General features: G+C 41.8%; 1 protein-coding gene across 2 annotated transcripts in view; it reads right to left on the bottom strand.

Moving 5' to 3' along the window:
• Positions 1 to 23353, bottom strand: part of MRPL48 (mitochondrial ribosomal protein L48) — a 75331-nt gene that overhangs the window by 21085 nt on the left and 30893 nt on the right. For both annotated transcript variants that reach the window (XM_053560632.1, XM_053560633.1), the window contains exon 5: positions 5067 to 5236. In XM_053560632.1, the coding sequence (XP_053416607.1) occupies positions 5067 to 5236 (170 nt within the window). The remainder of the gene's footprint in view (positions 1 to 5066; positions 5237 to 23353) is intronic.

Raw genomic sequence — 23353 nt, 5'->3', positions numbered from 1 at the left:
TTCAACGTAGTGCTGGAAGTTCTAGCCAATACAATTAGGCAAGACAAGGAAATAAAGGGAATCCAAATGGGAGCAGAGGAGGTCAAACTCTACCTCTTTGCTGACGACATGATCTTATACTTAGAGAACCCCAAAGACTCAACCACAAGACTCCTAGAAGTCATCAAAAAATACAGTAATGTTTCAGGATATAAAATCAATGTCCACAAGTCAGTAGCCTTTGTATACACCAATAACAGTCAAGATGAGAAGCTAATTAAGGACACAACTCCCTTCACCATAGTTTCAAAGAAAATGAAATACCTAGGAATATACCTAACAAAGGAGGTGAAGGACCTCTATAAAGAAAACTATGAAATCCTCAGAAAGGAAATAGCAGAGGATATTAACAAATGGAAGAACATACCATGCTCATGGATGGGAAGAATCAACATTGTTAAAATGTCTATACTTCCCAAAGCTATCTACCTATTCAATGTCATTCCTATGAAAGTACCTACATCGTACTTTCAAGATTTGGAAAAAATGATTCTGCGTTTTGTATGGAACCGGAAAAAAACCCGTATAGCTAAGGCAGTTCTTAGTAACAAAAATAAAGCTGGGGGCGTCAGCATACCAGATTTTAGTCTGTACTACAAAGCCATAGTGGTCAAGACAGCATGGTACTGGCACAAAAACAGAGACATAGACACTTGGAATCGAATTGAACACCAAGAAATGAAACTAACATCTTACAACCACCTAATCTTTGATAAACCAAACAAGAACTTACCTTGGGGGAAAGACTCCCTATTCAATAAATGGTGTTGGGAGAACTGGATGTCTACATGTAAAAGACTGAAACTGGACCCACACCTTTCCCCACTCACAAAAATTGATTCAAGATGGATAAAGGACTTAAATTTAAGGCATGAAACAATAAAAATCCTCAAAGAAAGCATAGGAAAAACACTGGAAGATATTGGCCTGGGGGAAGACTTCATGAAGAAGACTGCCATGGCAATTGCAACAACATCAAAAATAAACAAATGGGACTTCATTAAACTGAAAAGCTTCTGTACAGCTAAGGACACAATAACCAAAGCAAAGAGACAACCTACACAATGGGAAAGGATATTTGCATATTTTCAATCAGACAAAAGCTTGATAACCAGGATCTATAGAGAACTCAAATTAATCCACATGAAAAAAGCCAACAATCCCTTATATCAATGGGCAAGAGACATGAATAGAACTTTCTCTAAAGATGACAGACGAATGGCTAACAAACACATGAAAAAATGTTCATCATCTCTATATATTAGAGAAATGCAAATCAAAACAACCCTGAGATATCATCTAACCCCAGTGAGAATGGCCCACATCACAAAATCTCAAAACTGCAGATGCTGGCGTGGATGTGGAGAGAAGGGAACACTTTTACACTGCTGGTGGGACTGCAAACTAGTACAACCTTTCTGGAAGGAAGTATGGAGAAACCTCAAAGCACTCAACCTAGACCTCCCATTCGATCCTGCAATCCCATTACTGGGCATCTACCCAGAAGGAAAAAAATCCTTTTATCATAAGGACACTTGTACTAGACTGTTTATGGCAGCTCAATTTACCATTGCCAAAATGTGGAAACAGCCTAAATGCCCACCAACCCAGGAATGGATTAACAAGCTGTGGTATATGTATACCATGGAATACTATTCAGCTATTAAAAAAAATGGAGACTTTACATCCTTCGTATTAACCTGGATGGAAGTGGAAGACATTATTTTTAGTAAAGCATCACAAAAATGGAGAAGCATGAATCCTATGTACTCAATCTTGATATGAGGACAATTAATGACAATTAAGTTTATGAGGGGGGGAAGCAGAAAGAGGGATGGAGGGAGGAGGGAGGGCCTTAGTGTGTGTCACACTTTATGGGGGCAAGACATGATTGCAAGAGGGACTTTACCTAACAATTGCAATCAGTGTAACTGGCTTATTGTACCCTCAATGAATCCCCAACAATAAAAAAAAAAAAAAAAAAGAGTGCAATGGGGACATCAGAGCCCACTCCAGCTCAAACTTCTGGGCTCAATGGATCCTCCTGCCTGCCTCAACCTCCCAAATAGGTGGGACTATCAGAATGTAGCACTAACCCAGCTAAATTTTATTAACTTATTTATTTTGAGTTTTCCCCCTGTGTTTTTTTTTTTTTCCACAGATTAAGGGTCCCAGCTAAGTTTTTATTTTTATGTTTTGTAGAAACAGGGTCTTGCTAAAGTGCCTGGGTTGGTCTTAAACTCCTGGATTTAAGCAATCCTCTTGCCTTGACTTCCCAAAGTGCTGGAATTATAGGTGTGAGCCACCATGCCCACCCAGATTTTTAGGTATGATACGAAAAGCACAAAACATAAAAGAAAAAATTTATGAACTGAACTTCATCAAACTTAAAAAACTTCTGCTCTTTAAAAGACACACTGTTAAGACAACAAGATAAGTCATAGAAGAGAAAAAATAATTGCAAAACACATGTCTGAAAAGGGACTGATATCTAAAAATAGATGAAGAATTTTCATAACTCAGGCCAGGTACAGTAGCTCATGCTTGTAATCCTAGCACTTTGGGAGGCCAAGGCAGGAGAATAGTTTGAGCTCAGGAGTTCAAGACCAGCCTGAACAATAAAGACTACATCTCTACTAAAAATAGAAAAATTAGCCAGACATCATCGCATGTACCTGTACTCCCAGCTCCCAGGCTGATGCAGGAGTTAAAGGTTGCAATGAGCTATAATGATGCTACTACATTCTATCTGGGACAATAAAGCAAGACTCTCTCGAGAAAAAAAAAAAAAATCATAACTTAATAATTAAAAAAAAAGATTTTCTTTCTTTCTTTTTTTTTTTTTTTGAGATAGAGTCTCATTCTGTTGCCTAGGCTAGAGTGCTATGGTGTCAGCCTAAGCTCAAGGGATCCTCCTGCCTTGGCCTCCCAGAGTGCTAGGATTACAGGTTGTGAGCCACTGTGCCTGATCAAAAAACCTCAAATTTAACATTTTTTTTTAGAGACAGATTCTTGCAAAATTATGTAGATTGGCCTCAAACTCCTGGGCTCAAGCAATCCTGCTGCTTTAGTCTCTTAAGTAGCTGGAACTACATGCCTGTGCTAGTGCGCTCAGTTCCAATTTTTAAAATAGACGAAAATTTGAAGAGACACATCATCAAAGAAGATATACAAGTGGCAAATAAGTACATGAAAAGAAGCTCAACATCATTATTTATTAGAGCAATGCAAATTAAAACCACTATGAGATACCACTATATATCTATTAAATAGATTTTTAAAAATTGACAACAACAAGTGCTACCCAGAAAGATTAGTTACTGTAACTCTCACACATTGCTAGTGGGAATTCAAAATGGTGCAGCCATTTTGGTAAACAGTTTAGCAGTTTCTTATAAAGTTAAACATAAACTTATTATCTGATCTATAAATCCCAGTCTTAGATAGTTATCCAGGAGAACATATATATTCATGGAAAACTTGTATGAGAATCCTTATTGAGGCTTTATTTATTTATTTATTTATTTATTTATTTTGTTGAGACAGGGTCCCACCCTATGCCCCTGAGCAGAGTGCAGTGGGCGTGGTAGCTCACCACAACCTCAGACTCGGGCTGCAGGCACCCCGCTGCCTCAGCCTCCGGAAGCCGCTGGGATTACAGGCGCTCGCCGCGGCGCCCGGCTGGGTTTTTCCATTTTTTTCACGAGTCGGGGTCTCACTGTCGCTCAGGCGAGTCACGAACTCCTGAGCTCAAGCGATTCTCCCTCCTCAGCCTCCCACAGTGCTGGGATTACAGGCGTGAGCCACCGCGCCCGGCTATTTATTTATTTTTAAGAAAGAGTCTCACTTTGTCATCCTCAGTAGAGTGCAGTGGCATCACAGCTCACAGCAACTCTTTGGTTTAAGCGATTCTCTTGCCTCAGCTTCCCAAGTAGCTGGGACTACAGGCACCCAGCACAACACCTAGCTATTTTCGGAGATGGGGATCTTGCTCTGGCTCAGGCTGGTCTTGAACTCAGGAGCTCAGGCAATCCACCCGCCTCGGCCCCCCAGAGTGCTAGGATTACAGGCGAGAGCCACCACGCCCTGCCTTCGTGTTGAGGCTTTATTCAAAATCACCAGTAAGCAGGAATCAGCCCAAATGTATGTCAACTGGTGAACTGATAAGCCATTCAATGGAGTAAAATACTTGCAAAATTTGTATACTCACTACAGAATTATTCACAATGGCTAAAACATGGAGGCAATCCGAGTATACACTGACAGATGAATAGATAAGCAAAATATGGCATATACATACACGCATTATGTAATATTATTTAGCCTTAAAAAGGAAGGAAATTCTGACATATGCTACCAAATTGTGGACATTATGCTAAGTGAACTGAGCCAGTCACAAAAGGACAAATACTGTATGATTCCACTTATAAGAGGCAGCGCAGTCAAAACCAGAGACGGAAACTTAAAAGGATGGTAGACAAGGGTATGGGGAGGTGGAATGAGCAGTTACTGTTCAATGGGTACAAAGTTTCAATTTTATAAAATGAAGAGTTATGGAGGTGGATGGTGGTGATGGTTGCAAAACATTATGAACACAATTTCCTATCATTGCACTGTACATTTTCTTTTTTCTTTTTGAGACAGAGTTTCACTATGTTGCCTTCAGTACAGCAACCTCAAACTCTTGGGCTTAAGCGATCCTCTTGCCTCAGCCTCCCAAGTAGCTGGGACTATAGGTACCCACCAAAATGCCCAGCTATTTTTAGAGATGAGTTCTCATTCTGGCTCAGGCTGGTTTTGAACTACTGAGCTCAGGCCATCCAACAACCTCGGCTTCCCAGAGTGCTAGGATTACAGGCGTGAGACACCGTGCCCAGCCCTTGCTCTATATTTTGATTGTTGCAAACTATACATGTAAAAAGAGTGAACTTTACTACATGTAAATTATATCCCCGAAACCTGATTTAACAAAGAAGCAGACTATGCTACTCAAACCAAGAACATTCCATAAAAGGCATCCTTCATACCTTTCTTCGACTTTAATGGAGAGTTGGTTGCAGAGGTTGTGAACATATTGGGCATAACTCTCTGCCAGGGTCATGTCATATGCAGTAAGGTGAATGTTTAAAACACCATATTCATAATCTGTCCCCAAATCAATGGATCTCACTTCCACTTTTGTCCTCTTCTTCTTGGGCTAAACAGAAAACAAATACAAAGAGAAAGAAAAGAAATTAAAATTTTGTATAAGAAATTCTAATGGCTCAGCACCTGTAGCTCAGCGGCTAGGGTGCCAGCCACATACACCAGAGCTGTCGGGTTTGAATCCAGCCTGGGCCTGCCAAACAACAATAACAACCACAACCAAAAAATAGCTGGGCATTGTGGCAGGCGCCTGTAGTCCCAGCTACTTGGGAAGCTGAGGCAAGAGAATCGCTTAAGCCCAAGAGTTGGAGGTTGCTGCGAGCTGTGATGCCACAGCACTCTACTGAGGGTGACACAGTGAGACTCTGTCTCAAAAAAAAAAAAAGAAAGAAACTCTAATAACACCATATTGTTATTAAAATAGTCCATCCTGGGCGGCGCCTGTGGCTCAGTGAGTAGGGCGCCGGCCCCATATGCCAAGGGTGGCGGGTTCAAACCCAGCCCCGGCCAAACTGCAACAACAACAACAAAAATAGCCAGGTGCTGTGGCGGGCGCCTGTAGTCCCAGCTACTCGGGAGGCTGAGGCAAGAGAATCGCTTAAGCCCAGGAGCTGCAGGTTGCTGTGAGCTGTGTGATGCCATGGCACTCTACCAAGGGCTATAAAGTAAGACTCTGTCTCTACAAAAAAAATAAATAAATAAATAAAAATAAAATAGTCCATCCTTCGAACAAATTTGTTTGTCATTTTTCTCTCAGGTTACCACCTATCTACGAACTGAAGTTCTCCTGGGAAGGGAAGTTCTCCTGACAAATTCCCTTCCCAGTCTTGGGTGTGACAAAAGCCAAAACAAAGAAAGGCAATTATTAATGCTTTAACATACATACATGTGTCTGTCTTCTACCATTATCTTGTTTTGAGACTCACCTCCCATCTCTGGCCTTCTGTTTCTCAATTTTTAAATTGATGGGGTTATGCTAAATTACATATTCTTATTCTTAGATAATCCTTCCTTCCACAGAAGGAACCCCAAAATGTATATGCAAAATTTTATAAGTACCTTTTTCTGAGGAGAGAATCCTTAGCTTTCATCAGAATCTTAAATCAACAGCAAGGAATCTCAGCATTAGTTCTCTTCTAGGTATCCTAGCTCTGAAATTCAACAACTGTTATACACAAATTTCCATCTGAGAAGTGAAAGGTACAATTATTACTTGATTTCTTCCTTTCCCTGTCATACAAAATATTGCTTCACTACATATCAACTTGCGTGGGCTGATATAAAAAGTTAAAATGAGACCTTGGAAAAGTTATTTCATATAACATAAGTCAGAATAAAGAAAGCTCCTCAGCTGAAAATAATCTAACCTAAATGACTATCGAGAGGGAGACTTGTCAAATAAATTATGCAGCTATAAGAAGAAATAAGTCACTTTTTTATGTACTGATATGGAAAGGTCTTTAAGATAAATTAAATAATAAAGGCAAACTATAGAATAATGTGTTCAAAATATTGCCACACATATAAAAAGGGTAAGACAGAAGAGATGGATGTGTGTCTGTGCTGTGTGTACATGTATGTAATTATATACATACTTACTTGCTCTCATATACAAAAAATATCTCTGGAAGAATGTACAAAAGTACTATCATTGGCTGCCCATAAACTAACTAGATGGCTGGAAAAAAGAGGTAGGAAGAATTTTTAACTACTTTCCTTCTTATTCCTCTTAGTCCTTGTTTTTTTTTTTTTTTGGAGACAGAGTTTTACTTTGTCACCCTTAGTAGAGTGCTGTGGCGTCATAGCTCACAGCAACCTCAGACTCCTGAGCTCAAGTGATTCTCTTGCCTCAGCCTCCCAAGTAGCTGGGACTACAGGTGCATGCCACAGTGTCCAGCTATTTTTAGAGACAAGGTCTCAGGCTGGTCTTGAACCTGTGAGCTCAGGCCATCCAACCACCTCAGCCTCCCAGAGTGCTAGGATTTTTTTGTTTGTTTGTTTTGAGACAGAGTCTCCCTCTGTTGACCAGGCTACAGTGCCAAGGTATCAGCCTAGCTCATAGCAACCTCAAGTTCCTGGGTTTAAGCAATCCTCTTGCTTCAACTTCTCAACTAGCTGAGACTATAGGCATCCACCACAATGCCTGGCTAATTTTTCTATTTTTAGTACACACAGAGTCTTGAACTCCTGAGCTCAAGGAATCCTCCCACCTAAGCCTCCCAGAGTGCTAGGATTACAGATCTGAACCATGGTTCCCAGCCTATTTTTTTCAATTTTTAATAATGTAAGCCTTTTCTCAATTTCAATTTAAAATAGAATCTTAAAATTTGTGTTTTTGTTTTTTTTTTTTATTTTGAGACAGAGTCTCACTATGTCACCCTCAGTAGAGTGCCATAGCGTCACAGCTCACAGCCACCTCAAACTCTTGGGCTTAAGCAATTCTCCTGCCTCAGCCTCCGGAGTAGCTGGGACTATAGGCGCCTGCCACAACACCTGGCTGTTTTTTTGTTGAAGTTGTCATTGTTGTTTAGCAGTCCTGGGCTGGGTTCAAACCCTGGCTAGTGCCCTAACCACTGAGTTATGGGCACCAAGCCTGTTTTTCTGTCTGTAAAAAATTTTTGTTTAATTTGCTCAGGCTGGTCTTGGACTACCGGACTCCAAACAATACTTGTACCTCCATCTCCCAATTGAGATTACAGGTGTGTGCCACCAAGCTGAGTTCTACTATGTTTTAAAAATTGCTTTTAGCCAGGCACGGTGGTTCATGCCTGTAATCCTAGCACTCTGGGTAGCAGAGGTGGGTGGATTGTCTGAGCTCAAGAGTTGAAGACAGCCTGAGCAAGAATGAGACCTCATCTCTAAAAACAGCCTGGCATCATGGTGGGCGCCTATAGCCCCAGCTACTTGGGAGGCTGAGGCAACAGGATCACTTGAGTCCAAGAGGGTGAGGGTGCTGTGAGCTATGATGCCACAGCACTCTACCAGGGCTGACAGAGTGAGACTCTGTCTCCAAAAAAAATTTCATACCAAAATATGCATAAATAAGCACACGGTTCAATGAATTTTTTTGTTTTGAGACAGAGTCTTACTCTATAACCGTGGGTAGAATGCCATAGCGCCATAGCTCATAGCAACCTCAGACTCCTGGGCTTGAATAATTCTCTTGCTTCAGCTTCCTGAGTACCTGGGATTACAGGTACTCATCACAAAACCCAGATAATTTTTCTATTTTTAGCAGAGACAGGGTCTTGCTCTTGCTCAGGGTGGTCTCGAACTCCTGAGCTCAAGCAATCCACCCACCTTGGCCTCCCAGAATGCTAGAATTACCAGGCGTGAGCCCCTACATACAGCCAGCTCAATGAATTTTCACAAAGTAAAAATATCTGTGTAATCAATATCCTAAACAAGAAACAGATCATGACCAGTACCCCAAACATCTCTTTTCCCCAAATTGGTAACCACTATTCTGAATTATAAAACCATAGGGTTATTTCACATGTTGTTGAAAGTTACGAAAATGGAATGATAAAGTACATTCTTTTTTGTGTCCAGCTTCTTTCATTCATTACATTTATAAGGTTTATCATGCACTACATAAAAGGGCAGTCCTTCTCATTGCTCTACTAGTCCACTATATATTCATGCTACAACTCACTTACCTTTTCAACTGTTGGTAGGAATTTGGACTGTTTCCAGTGAGGGGCCATTATCGACATACCACTACCAATGTTCTTACATATATCTTTTAGTGAATATATGTTTGTTTGTTTTTTTGAGATAGAGTTTCACTTTGTCATCCTCAGTACAGTGCCGAGGCCTCAAAGTTAACAACAACCTCAAACTCCTGGGGTTAAGCAATTCTCTTGCCTCAGCCTCCCAAGTAGCTGGGACTTCGGGCGCCCACCAGAATGCTGGGCTATTTTTAGAGATGTGGTCTCACTCTGGCTCAAGCTGGTCTTGAATTCATGAGCTCGGGCAATCCACCTGCCTCGGCCTACCAAAGTGATAGGATTATAGCCGTGAGCCATGGCACCCGGCCCATGTATGTATTTTTGTTGGGAATATAGATGGGCACTGAACAACTGAATTATTTTTAATAGATACTCTCAGTTTTACAAAGTACTTTCCAATTTAGACTCCTGTCAGTAATGTATGAGAGTTCTGATTGTTCCACGTTCTTGCCAACATGTACAAAACTTAGTCAGGTTTTCTGGTTTATTTGTTTTAGCCATTTTGGTGGCCAGGTAGTGGTGATACAATGCTAGGTAGTGGTAATGCAATGAGGTAACGTACATTTCTTTTATGTCTTTTGAGCCCAAGCCCTTCCCACATGTTTATTGGCTATTTGGAGGTTTTTACTGGCCATTTGAATACCTGCCTATTCCAGTATTTTGCCCACTGAAAAAACTGCATTGTCTGCTTTTTTCTTACTGAGTTATACAGCATCTTTATTCTAGATATGATCCTTTCCATGTAGCTGCAAATATCTTCTCCTCTGTAGCTTTCCTTTTTACTTTTTCATGGTATATTTTGGTGAGAAGTTCTTATTTTTTTTTTTTGGCCAGGGCTGGGTTTGAACCCACCACCTCTGGCATATGGGGCCAGCGCCCCACTCTGTTGAGCCACAGGCGCCACCAGAGAAGTTCTTATTTTTAATGTCGTTCAATTGATTCAGTTTTTTCTATTATGGTTATAGTGATTTGGGGGTTCCACTTAAGAAATCTTTGCTTACCTCAAGATCATAAACATATTTTTTTTTAATTTTTTTTAGAGATAGAGTCTCACTTTGTCACCCTCAATAGAGTGCTGTGGTGTCACAGCTCATAGCAACCTCCAGCTCTTGGGCTTAGGTGATTCTCTTGCTCAGCCTCCCAAGTAGCTGGGACTTTAGGCTCCTGCCACAATGCTCGGCTATTTTTTGTTACAGTTTGGCCGGGGCCAGGTTTGAACCCACCACCCTTGGTATATGGGGCCAGCACCGTACTCACTAAACTACAGGCACTGCCCATGAAGATATTCTTGTATTTTAGGATCTAACATTTTTTAAATTTTATTTATTTATTTATTTATTTATTTAGAGATGGGGTCTCACTATATTGCCCAAGCTGGAGTACACTGGCTATTCACAGGCCCAATCCCACTACTGATCAGCATGGGAGCTTTGACCTACTCTGTTTCTCACCTGGGACGGTTCATCCCTCCTTAGGCAACCTGGTGGTCCCCCACTCCTGGGAGGTCACCATATTGATGCCAAATTTAGTGCGGACACCCAATAGGCATACTGCACTACAGCCTGGAACTCCTGGACTCAAGCGATCCTCCCTTCTCAGCCTCCTGAGTAGCTGGCACTACAGGCATGTGCCACCGTTCCGGGTGTGGATCTAGCATTTTTGTTATTAAACATTTTCATTTAGTTTTGCTTTTTTTTAAGATAGGGTCTTGTTCTGTTGCCCAAACTGGAGTACAATGGCCGTCATCAGTTCACAGCAGCCTCTAACACCGGCTCAAGCAATCCTCTTGCCTCCCCTACCAAGTAGCTCTGACTACAAGCACCTATCACCATGCCTAGCTAGTTTTTTGTTTTTGTTTGTTTTTAGAAACAGAGTTTTACTTTGTTGCCCTTGGTAGAGTGCGGTGACATCACAACTCACAGCAACCTCCAGCTTTTGGGGTTAGGTGATTCTCTTGCCTCAGCCTCCTGAGTAGCTGGGACTACAGGTGCCCGCCACAACACCAGCCTATTTTTTGTTGTAGTTTGGCTGGGGCTGGGTTTGAACCTGCCACCCTTGGTATATGGGGCCAGTACCCTACTCACTGAGTCACAGGCACCACCTGCCTAGCTAATTTTTTAAGTTTTTGTAGAGATGGTGTCTTTTTTTTTTTTTTTGTTCCCCCAAATCTAGTGTCCTATATTCGTTTTCTGTTGCTGCATAATAAATCATCACAAATGTAACAGCTTACTTACAACAGACCTTCTGTGTGTGAAGATGGTGATGTAGAGATGGTGTCTTGCTGTTGTCCAGGCAGATATTTAATTCCTGGTCTTAAGTGATCCTCCTGTTTTGGACTCTCAATGTGCTAGGATTACAAGTGTGAGCCACTACACCTAGCCTATACTCTCTTTTTAAGTAATTTTTGTGTATTGTGTGAAATAGGAGTTGAATCATTTTTTGCACATGAACATCAGCCCAAGTGACCCAGCATCACTGCATTGCAATGTCAACTCTGTCATATAAGTGTCCATAGACATATGGATCTATTTCTATCCTTTTTATTCTCTTCCATCAGGCTATCTGACTATCCTAGAAACAATACCACATTGTTCTAATAATCAGAGATTTAGAATAAGTCTTGATATGTATAGAAATAGCCTTTTAAAGAAAAAACATAGAAAATTTGCCACTTATATACATAAGTTGTCAATCACCCCTTACTAACAGCCAACAGTCTGGTGGATTCACCAGCACAATTGTTTTTGACTGAGTGCCTGAAGTGGCTTCCTCATACCACTGCTCTTCTGGTCAACCTATGAGAGCAGGAACCCAATCAGGGGAAGCAGGGAGAAGACAAAGAAATGGTCCTTTGGACAAAAATGGAGAAGCATGAATCCTATGTACTCAATTTTGATATGAGGACAATTAATGACAATTAAGGTTATGGGGGGGGTAGGAAAAGCAGAAAGAGGGACGGAGGGAGGAGGTGGGGCCTTGGTGTGTGTCACACTTTATGGGGGCAAGACATGATTGCAAGAGGGACTTTACCTAACAATTGCAATCAGTGTAACCTGGCTTATTGTACCCTCAATGAATCCCCAACAATAAAAAAAAAAAAAAAAAGAAATGGTCCTTTGGGCGGCACCTGTGGCTTAGTGAGTTGGGCGCTGACCCTGTATACCAAGGGTGGCGGGTTCAAACCCGGGCCCAGCCAAACTGCAATAACAACAACAAAAAAATAGTCGGGTGTTGTGGTGGTCGCCTGTAGTCCCAGCTACTTGGGAGGCTGAGGCAAGAGACTCTCCTAGGCCTAGGAGTTGGAGGTTGCTGTGAGCTGTGACGCCACAGCACTCTACTGAGGGCAATAAAGTAAGACTCTTGTCTCAAGAAAAAAAAAAAAGAAATGGTCCTTTACGAGGACCATTGATGATAGACAGGCCTGCTTTCACAGGAATGTTTTGAGAACTGAATAAAATATTTTACATAAAGTGGTTAATACAATCTGTAGCACATTTAAAAAACTCACTAAATACTAAATTGTATTATCTTCATTTTTATATTCCTTATATCTAGCACAGGGCTCAGCAGTATAATGAGTCACTATTTTAGAAGTTAGCACAGGAAGAAATTTTGAGATGATTTTGTCCTGGTTCTTCATCTTCACAAGAGAAGAATATGAAACCCAGAGGGATTATATGTTCCCCCACAGTCATACAGCCAAATAAGAGATCCCAGGAACTAAACCCCAGAATTCCTGACCCCTAATGCAGAAATTTTTCCACTGTAGCCTCTGCATTAGTAAAGTTCTTAACAGTGGTGGGCACTTCAGGGTGCTAGACCTTGCTATGAGAAGCCAATCTCTTGAGACCAATCAATAAGGTGCAAGAGTTTGGCTCTCTCTTAGAGTCTGCCACACCCATGGCTAAATGCAGCAATCAGGACTTCCCAATCATGACAGCCAGCACTGTAGCTATGAAGAATGCTGAAGTCAGATGCAATGGAGAACAGCTGAAATTTTCCAGCATAGGGGGAGGAGCTTCTCTGAAGCCTGTAGGAGGTTTTTCTTAACTGAGGAAAATGCCAGGGCTCTTCAAAGGTGTTGATTTAGGAGAACAAAGAAAGAAAGCTGATTCCAGTATCCCTCTTGGCATCTCACTTGCTTTTCCGTGTTGGCCTCGATCTGCCTGGAACAATCCACATAATCAGAGCCCATTGTGATATTACAGTATATATTTCAGTTCTGAGCCAGGGCACAGTACAGCCAGCAAGAGCTTAACTGCATATAATACGAGACACCAATTTCTGTAATTTTGCCTACATAATTTTTCTCACACCCATCCTATTCTCCCTATTCCTACTGATTGAGTTCAGGCCTTCCACAAATGCCATGTGGAGCTGTTGAAAATAGCTGTGCAGGGGCGGCACCTGTGGCTGAGTCGGTAAGGCGCTGGCCCCATATACCGAGGGCAGCGGGTTCAAACCCGGCCCCGGCTGAACTGCAACAAAAAAATAGCCGGGCGCTGTGGTGGGCGCCTGTAGTCCCAGCTACTTGGGAGGCTGAGGCAAGAGAATCGCTTAAGCCCAGGAGTTGGAGGTTGCTGTGAGCTGTGTGATGCCATGGTACTCTACCGAGGGCCATAGAGTGAAACTCTGTCTCTACAAAAAAGAAAGAAAATAGCTGTGCAGGGCAGTGCCTGTGGCTCAAAGGAGTAGGGTGCCGGCCCCATATGCTGGAGGTGGTGGGTTCAAACCCAGCCCCAGCCAAAAACTGAAAAAAAAAAAAAAAAAGAAAAAAGAAAAAATATCTGTGCAAAGCATATATACATGAATAAAGCTGTGGTTTGGGAAGGCCATCCTGACTGGACAAAAAAGAAAGGAAAGGAGGCTGGAGAAAGGTAGCAGGGAAGATGAACTACTGCCCACCATCAAACTTTGGCACTTCTAATACTGGCCTGGATTCACTGTTAGATGGCCCAGGGTAGCAATTTTTAGGTCTCAAATGGACCATGGTATAAATTACTAACCACTTTTGTACAGAAATGTCCACATTATTACTACTAAAACTGAGGTCCGGGTGGCGCCTGTGGCTCAGTGAACAGGGCGCCGGCCCCATATACCGAGGGTGGCGGGTTCCAACCCAGCCCCGGCTGAACTGCAACCAAAAAATAGCTAGGCATTGTGGCGGGCGCCTGTAGTCCCAGCTACTAGGGAGGCTGAGGCAGGAGAATCGCTTAAGCCCAGGAGTTGGAGGTTGCTGTGAGCTGTGTGACGCCACGGCACTCTACCGAGGGCAATAAAGTGAAACTCTGTCTCTACAAAAAAAAAAAACACATAAAACTGAGGTCCTCTAAAGGCAGATTACTTGCTCAAGTTTAATGAGAAACTTTACTAGGAAAGAGCATATGGAAAAAGGAGTCAGTCAGGCTGTTATATCTGGAATGGATCTCAGAGATAACTCTCTCCTTTCTTAACTTTATACAAGGGGGAAGTTGAATCCTAGGAAGGAAAAATGACTTATTTAAGGTCAGAACAGTAAGGAAATGGCCCAGAACTGGAAGCCCCAAGACGAGAAGTGGAGGCCCCAAGACCAGGCTTTGTCCTCTGACATGACAGAATCTGCCTATCACTATAAGTAGCATTCTCCAGGGTGTAAAAGTTGGGAAGAAATGCATCACCCTAATCCTCAAACAAACAAGCTGATATGCCTACAGCATATTCAGCTTCCAGTAATTCTGGTGATGAAAATAACAAAATTACATCTAGGGACTTGAATGATTTGGTGATGACACTATGAACAGTCCATAATGAGCAGTGAGGTACACACAGATCAAATGGGTATGTTTATAACTCAGTGTCATACACTCAAGAGACATATAGAGAAAGCACAGCTTAGTTCTGCATAAAGAGCACCAGATTTAGATAGAAGCCAAAAAAAAAAAAATTCGGACTCAAATCCTAACTATTTGCTTAGTCACTATATGACACTGGGTGACCTTTCTAGGCCTCACTTTCTAAATCTGTAATGGCTAAGGTTATTGCAAAGCTCAATATAGTGAATTTATATGAAATGGAAATAGCAGAGCTGTAAGATGAATTCTGAACATCTTCAGTTCAAATATTAGCTCTGGAAATTACGAGCTACTTGGGCAAGTCATTTAATCTCTATGAGTCTCAGTTCCTCAAATGAGATCTTTAATAATCATAGGATAGTTTGAGGTTGCTGTGAGATGTGACGCCCCGGCACTGTACCGAGGGCGAAATAGCGAGACTGTCTCAAAAAGGAAAAAAAAGAAAAAAATCATAGGATATTCTGAGGATTAAATAAAATATACCATTTGTAATACTATAAAATGAAATAATGTTTTTAAAGCCTGGCACATAGTAATTACAGCACCTGATACATGATAATAGATGCTATTTTAAAAAAAGGTTGAATAGCACTTAACTATTGGTCAAAAAGAAAGAATAAAAGAGGTTGAGTAGTATAAATACATGGGACATTATTACTGCTACTATAAAATGAAAGTAAACTTGGTTCCAGTATCCTACTGGTAAGCTGTACAGAATGAACTTATTAACCACCTGCTGTGTGCAAAGTGCTAGTTCAATCACTTTAAGAAAAGATACTGAAGAAACAGAAAATGCAGCTCCAGCCCTCAAGAAGCCTACAGTTTATACTGCAGGGTTTTGTTAGAAAAAAAGAAAGAAAGAAAGCTTACAGTCTCCAGAGGGAAAAAAGACACAGATGAAAGAACAAATCCTCTTAATTTAATCATAAAGGGCAGCTCACATCCCATGTGCAAGGTGAATTTAACATAAGTTACCTTGCCTCCATCACGTCAATTGAATTCTGAAGGGGAGCCCAAAAGCAACCCAGCCCACTCAGATGGGTGCAGTTGAAAGGGCAGTAAGCAGAGTTAGCACCCCTAGATTTTGGCATGACATATAAGGGTCTATAGTAGTTATTCAATAAATAGTATGTTTTTGATTCAGACCTGCCTACTTCTGAGGTCTCATCTCTCCTCATTCCCTACTGCCAAATTGAGACTCTAGGATCAATAAAATGCTGTATCTCCAGAATCAATATCCCACCACCTTTGCCTAGAATGTTTCCCTTCCCTGCAAAGCTTTTGACTCCCTACCCCCACATTCATTTTTTAACACAGCTGAGGCTCTTCCAGGAAGCTTTCCCTGATCCTCACACTGAGTTAGGTACCTCTCCCATGTGCTCTTCTAGCATCCCCTCCATGTACGACACTTACCATGTGTGTTCACTGATTTCAACAAATATTTACTGACCCTTGGTGATGAGTCAGGCTAAGGTTAGCATTAAGGATGTGATAGTAAATAACACAGCTACAGTCCCTGCTCTCTTAAGCTTTAATCTATTGGGAAAGGCAGAATACTTATACAGAATAAGTAATTATAAGAAGATGCATGCTTCGACAGAGGAAAAAAAGAGTCATTGGAATTGTAAAAAGAGACTAATGCTATCACTGTCATCATCATCACCACTTACAGGCACTATGTTTCAGACACTGCTGAGTACTTAAAAGTTTTTCACTGAGCTTACTTTTCACAACAACATTGGAAAGTATATGATTTCCAACTTAAAACCAACAAAACTGTGGTTTTGAAAAGTTAAGTGACATATCCTAGGACACCATATCCTAGGACACACAACTAGTAAGCATCAGAGCTGAATCTTTAATTTAGGTCTGCCTAATTCCAAAACATTTCTCTTAACCTCTGTCTTTTCCCCTAAGGATACTGTGTAAAGCTTGCCAATTTGCCCAACATCTATTCTCCTTTTTTCCTTTAATAATAGAATTGCTGAGTTTTTAACTATTCCAATCTATGGCCCATTCTACCAATGTTAAGCTGTTGAACCTGATTGTAGAAAACAATAAAATTTGTTCAATAAAAAAAAATAATAGAATTGCTGGATTTTAGCTGCCGTTCATAACAAAAATGACATTTCCCAACCAATCTTGAAGGTAGGTATGTACATGTGACAGTTCTGGCCAGTGGGCTGGGTATAGGCAGAGGTGATGTGTGTAATGTCTTAAACATACTCTTAATAGGAAGAATCCTGTCCACAGCTTCCTCTTTTCCCTTTCTCTGGGTGGAATGTGAATATGATAGCTGAAGAGAGAGCAGCCATCTTAGACCTTGTGATAGAAGAGGTATGAAAAGTCTGGCAAAACAAAAGGCTAGAATATATACTTGTACTTTAATGCCAGAGAGAAATAAACCACTATCTTGTTAAGCCCCTGTTACTGTGGGTCTATTATGGCAGCCGAACCACCACTGTAATTCATTTAAGAAAGTACTATGTCTCATTCATCTTTCCATTCCTACAGCCCAGCAATATTAAATGTTGAAATCAATTAAACTAAATTTCCCATTTCTGCTCTGTCAATTACTAGACATATGTTCATTGAGAAATTATTTAAGCTCTTCAATGAGCTTTCTTGTCTACCCAGCCTACTTCATAGAATAGATAGTAAATCAAAAAGCATGATTTTCAAATATGTTCTGGTTCCAAAGGGACTTAAAAAATGTTTTATGCAGTGAGCTACGATTGTGCCACTGCACTCCTGTCTGAGTAACAGAACGAGATCCTGTCTCTTTAAAACAACACAAAAATCATGTTTTCCTTTGTGAAACACCATGAAATACTTATCAAATCAATGTACTTTCATCAGACATAACAAGGACTAGCAGAAAATATGGATATATTTTATAAATGGAGTTCTCAGCCCTGCATCTCAAAAATATGAAAACATATCTGAGTTTCTCTGTTAATATTGGTTTTCATCAAGTAAAACTGATAAAAAAAAAAAGCTTGAAATTTAGAAAATTCTATATATTCATTTAATATTTTTCTAAAATGGGGAGGACTATTATCACTAAACTTGAGGAGGGGTTTAGCTCTAGGACCCCCAATGTTCTAAGGGCATATGGGTTATAAGGCACTGAGATCATGGATGTAAAAGCACTTTAAAAATGAAAAGGGATCATTGCTGTTATTGGTATCAAACATGAATCTATCTAAAAAAAAATCTCACACTTTTGTAATTTGGCAGAACAGGTAAGGCAGGGTGAGACTCCCAATACCCTAGAGACCAGGGGCTTTAATGGTATGGGCAAAGAGTCAGGTCTTCGCAGGAGTTACTCTTTGTGCCTGGAAATACCCAGGGCATTTTGTTATGTTCTTTACAGCCCAATGTTACCAGCCACCCCAAGCAACTGGATATTCCTGGAGAAGTGTCCAGTTCAACTTTACATACTCAGTACCAAGAATATGAATAGTATTTATTATTATAATTATAATAAATATTTGTTGAGGTGAACTCTGAGACACCTTCACTGAGCCTTTAAGGAAGAATCATTTCCCTTTTTAAAAAATTATTCTTTTTCTCTCTTTCTTTTTTTTTTTTTTAGAGACTGAGTCTTACTTTGTCATCCTCGGTAGAGTGCTGTGGTGTCACAGCTCACAGCAACCTCCAGTTCTTGGGCGCAGGGGATTCTCTTGCCTCAGCCTCCCAAGTAGCTGGGGCTACAGGCGCCTGTCACAATGCCCGGCTATTTTTTTGTTGCAGTTTGGCCGGGGCTGGGTTTGAGCCACCACCTTCGGTATTTGGGGCTGGCACCCTACTCACTGAGCCACAGGTCACTTTGTCGGTAGAGTGCCGTGGCACAGCAACCTCCAACTCTTGGGCTCAAGTAATCCCCTTGCCTCAGCCTCTTGAGTAGCTGGGACTATAGGCACCAGCCACAACACCCAGGTATTTTTTTAGAGACGGGGGTCTCACTCTTACTCAGGCTGGTCTCAAACTCATGAGCTCAGAAGATCCACTTGCCTTGACCTCCCAGAGTGCTAGGAGAGACTACATGCTTTTTGTAGGAAGAAACCATGTCTCATTCACCTGAGCATCATCAGTATTCAGCACAGTGCATGGCACACAGTAGATTCACAATGATGGTTTTTCTTTTCTATGAGTTACAAGAAATAGACTCAAGGGAAAATATTGGTGCTAGTATAAAACAACTCTCCTCGCTGGGTGTGGAGGCTCATGCCTGTAATCCTAACACTCTAGGAAGCTTGAGATCAGCCATTCAAGACCACCCTTGAGTGAGCAAGAGTGAGACCTTGGGCTCGGCGACTATAGCTCAGCAGCGAAGGGTGCCAGCCACATACACTGGAGCTGGTAGGTTCAAATACAGCCAGGGCCTGCCAAACAACAATGACAACTGCAACCAAAAAATAGCTGGGCGCTGTGGCGAGTGCCTGTAGTCCCAGCTACTTGGGAGGCTGAGGCAAGATAATCACTTAATGGGTGGCACCCATAGCTCAATGGATAGGGCGCCATACACTGAGGCTGATGGGTTCAAATCCAGCCCGAGCTAGCTAAAACAACAATGACAACTGCAACAAAAAATAGCCAGGTGTTGTGGTGGGTGCCTATAGTTCCAGCTACTTGGGAGGCTGAGGCAAGAGAATTGCTTAAGCCACAGCACTCTACTGAGGGCAACAGCTTAAGTCTCTGTCTCAAAAAAAAAAAAAAAATCGCTTAAGCCCAAGAGTTTGAAGTTGCTGTGAGCTGTGATGCCACTGCACTCTACCAAGGGCAACATAATGAGACTCTGTCTCAAAAAAAAAAAAAAGAATGAGACCTTGTCTCTACTAAAAAATAGAAAAACTGAGGCAAGAGGATCTCTTGAGAGCAAGAGTTTGAGGTTGCTGTGAGCTATGATGATGCCACAGCTCTCTACCCAGGGCGACAGAGTGAGACTCTGTCTCAAAAAACAAAAAACAAACAAACAAAACCCCCCAACTTTCCCTGAGCCATCCTATAGTACATGTCTAGCTCTACTGTCACTAGACTAGCAAAATCAATCTTTTTGTTCCCAGGAAACTAAGACTGTTACCACAAAGTGATTCTGACCTACTGATTTCTCTGGGAATGATTCCAGTCTTTTCATAGACATGTGACTGTGAGAGGTGATCTATCTATGAGTGTTACAACAAAATAAACTGGTGTCAGAAATGGCAGACACCTCCTCTATGTCAACAGTAAAAAGAACATGAAGATTCTAAGAGAAAGATAAGTTGATTCCTCGGGGCCCATTCCATAAAGAGGAAGAAAATTTCCTGAGTTCCAAAAGATATACCTTACTTTCTTGCTCTAGAGCCTGGGAATGAGAACATACAACAAACCACAAGCAATTTTTGTTGCCTCCATTTCATCCCCCCACATCTTTCTCTTGGCAATTCTCTGATTATTGAGCTGTGTTTTTGTTTGTTTGTTTGTTTGTCTTTTGAGACAGAGTCTCATTTTCTCACCCTCAGTAGAGTGCCCTGGTGTCATAGCTCACAGCAACCTCAGACTCCTGGGCTCAAGTGATTCTCTTGCCTCAGCCTCCCGAGTAGCTGGGACTACAGGCGCCTGCCGTAAAGCCCGGCTCTAGCTCAGACTGGTCTTGAACTTGTGAGCTCAGGTGATCCGCCCACCTCAGCCTCTCAGAGTGTTAGGATGACAGGCGTGAGCCACCTCAACCCACCTATTGAGCTGTTTTTACCCCAAGATTGGAAGCTGGATAATAGTTGAGGGCAAGTAAGTGGGCATGGGAGAAATTACCTAGTGCTATACAAACGTGAATGACTGTTATTATTTTTATTTCTATCAAATACAAATCAATCCAAAAATTCTGAAGCTATTGTTCATGGAGGGTGGGAACCAACTTAGAGTCATAAACCAGGCCATCCAAGAGAGAAGATAGAACTGGTATTAACAAGGAAAGCTGAGGATGAAGTAGATGCTCCCTTTGCTTCCCAAGGTTCAGAAGTTATATCACTGAGTGTGGGACCTTTGAAAGGAGCAATAAAAAGATCACACCAGTAGAATTGGGACAAGAGCAATTTGTGCATGAGCATAAAAATTAACTCATTTCGGGCGGCGCCTGTGGCTCAAGGAGTAGAGCACTGGTCCCATATGCCAGATGTGGCGGGTTCAAACCCAGCCCTGGCCAAAAACCACACACACACAAAAAAAATTAACTCATTTCATGGATATTAGGCTCAAGAGAATTAAGGAACCAGACTGAAACCCAGATAGGAAAAAATGGGAATCTGGCTACTTACTGTTTTTTCTAGGGTTAGGAAGAAAAAGGAAAGAGGCCACACAACATAAGAGTCTTCTAGTTTATGTAGTCCAGTTCCCAAGAGCGATAAAAGAGACAGGGATTTGGGACAGAGACTTTATAACATGATCGATGAGAGCTTTCATTATGTTGTTCTGTGCAGGAAGCTAGGAGCCCAGAGCAACTTCCACCAACATCTAGCACTACTGTACTAGCACCCTGGGACACCGAGTGATATCAGAGAAAAGCCTACAGTCCTAACCAAAGGGATCATCATTTCCTTCAAGCAACCAAGGTCATCTGGAGCCATGTGTTTGGCAGCTCTGATTTATAAAACCTCAGGGAAGCTCTAATAACCACAGTTCATTTCAGTGCAATCAATATTTACTGTCCTCTGATTTTTTTTTTGCAGTTTTTGGCCGGGGCTGGGTTTGAACCTGCCACCTCCGGCATATGGCGCCAGTGCCCTACTCCTTTGAGCCACAGGTGCCGCCCTGATTTTTTTTTTTTTCTGAGACAGAGTCTTACTATATTGCCCTCAGTAAAGTGCTGTGGTGTCATAGCTCATAGCAACCTCAAACTCTTGGGTTTAGGTAATTCTCTTGCCTCAGCCTCCCAAGTAGCTGGGACTACAGATGCCTGCCACAATGCCCAACTATTTTTTTGTTGTAGTTGTCATTGTTGTTTACCTGGTTTGGACTCTCCAGCCCTGGTGTATGTAGCTGGTAGCCTAACCACTGAGCTACAAGCACTAAGCCATAATTTTTTTTTTTTTTTTTTGAGACACAGTCTCACTCTGTCACCCTGGGTAGAATGCCATGACATCATAGCTCACGACAACCTCAAACTCTTGGGCTTGAGCAATCGTTTTGCCTCAGCCTCCCTAGTAGCTGGGACACAGGCTCCCACCATAATACCCAGCTAGTTTTTTTATTTTTAGTGGAGACAGGGTCTCTCTCTAACCCAAAATGGTCTTGAACTCCTGATCTCAAGCAATCCACTTACCTTGGCCTCCCAGAATGCTAGGATTACAGGTATAAGCCACTGTGCCCGGCCCTACTGTCCTGTGCTTAATGCCAGGCTTGTGCTAGACACTGAGAATAGCACATGAGGATACAGAGAAAAATGAGACATGGCCACTACTCTTTAGGGACCTAATAATCTAGAAAAGGAGACAGTCATCAAAATGATGGTTAAAATATAGCTCAGGGGCGGCGCCTGTGGCTCAAGGAGTAGGGCACCAGCCCCATATTCCAGGGTTGGCGGGTTCAAGCCCGGCCAAAGCTACAAAAAAACAAAAAACATAGCTCAGTAAGTCCCAATCTGGCAACTCATGGTAGGAAAAGGAACTCAGTGAAGGGAATTCAGGAAGGTTTCTCAGAAGGGAAGATTTGTGTACCCACTCACCCTGCTTTCTCAATGAGATTTAAAGGCTAAAGAGGAGTTACCCAAGTGAATAAGGGGGAGAAAGTCTTCTTTTTCTTTTTTTTTTCTGAGACAGTTTCACTATGTTGCCCTTGGTAGAGTGCTGTGGCATCACAGCTTACAGCAACCTCAAACTCTTGGGCTTAAGCGATTCTCTTGCCTCAGCCTCCCAAGTAGCTGGGACTACAGGTGCACACCACAATGCCCAGCTATTTTTTGGTTATAGTTGTCACTGTTGTTTAGCTGTCCCGGGCTGGGCTCAAACCCGCCACCCTCGTTGTATGTGGCTGGCCCCTATTCACTGAGCTACAGGCACCAAGCCAGGAGAAGGTCTTCTAAAAATCATGTAAAAGGCCATAAACAATATGATAATTTCAATCAAAAACAGTTAAAGCATAGTATTCATGAAATGGGAAGTGAGGCTGGGAAAAAAGATGAGGACACATGGTATGAAGCTTCCTTCTATGTCAAGCTAAGGGGTGGGTCAGAGCCTGACATATGCAAAAAATTATCTCAAAGGGAGAACCTCCAGCAAATTTTTTCTGAGACAACAAAAAAAAAACCCCACCCAAACAAAACTAATTTTATTTTCCACTAATTTATATAGTACTTTTAGAAGAGGGATGTATTACAACTCTGGGTATAAATCATTCCTTCTGAATTTTAACAGCACTTTGTCTCTTCCTTTAAGCACTTGTCACTTTCTGCCTGGGAGTATAATTATCTATGTCTTATCTCTACTGGTTTACAAGCGCCCTCTGAGCATAACCAGGTCTTACTCATTCAATTTGTAAAATAACTTTGCAACCCATTCTGAATAGGCAAGACAAGGCAAGAGTGCCCAGGGGTTGTGGCTCATGCCTGTAATCTCAGCACTTGGGTGG

The sequence above is a fragment of the Nycticebus coucang genome, chromosome 14 (assembly GCF_027406575.1).
Source record: "Nycticebus coucang isolate mNycCou1 chromosome 14, mNycCou1.pri, whole genome shotgun sequence".
Lineage (NCBI taxonomy): Eukaryota > Metazoa > Chordata > Mammalia > Primates > Lorisidae > Nycticebus > Nycticebus coucang.
The sequence above is the reverse complement of the archived record's forward strand: the minus strand, read 5'-3'. Positions and strand labels throughout refer to the sequence as shown.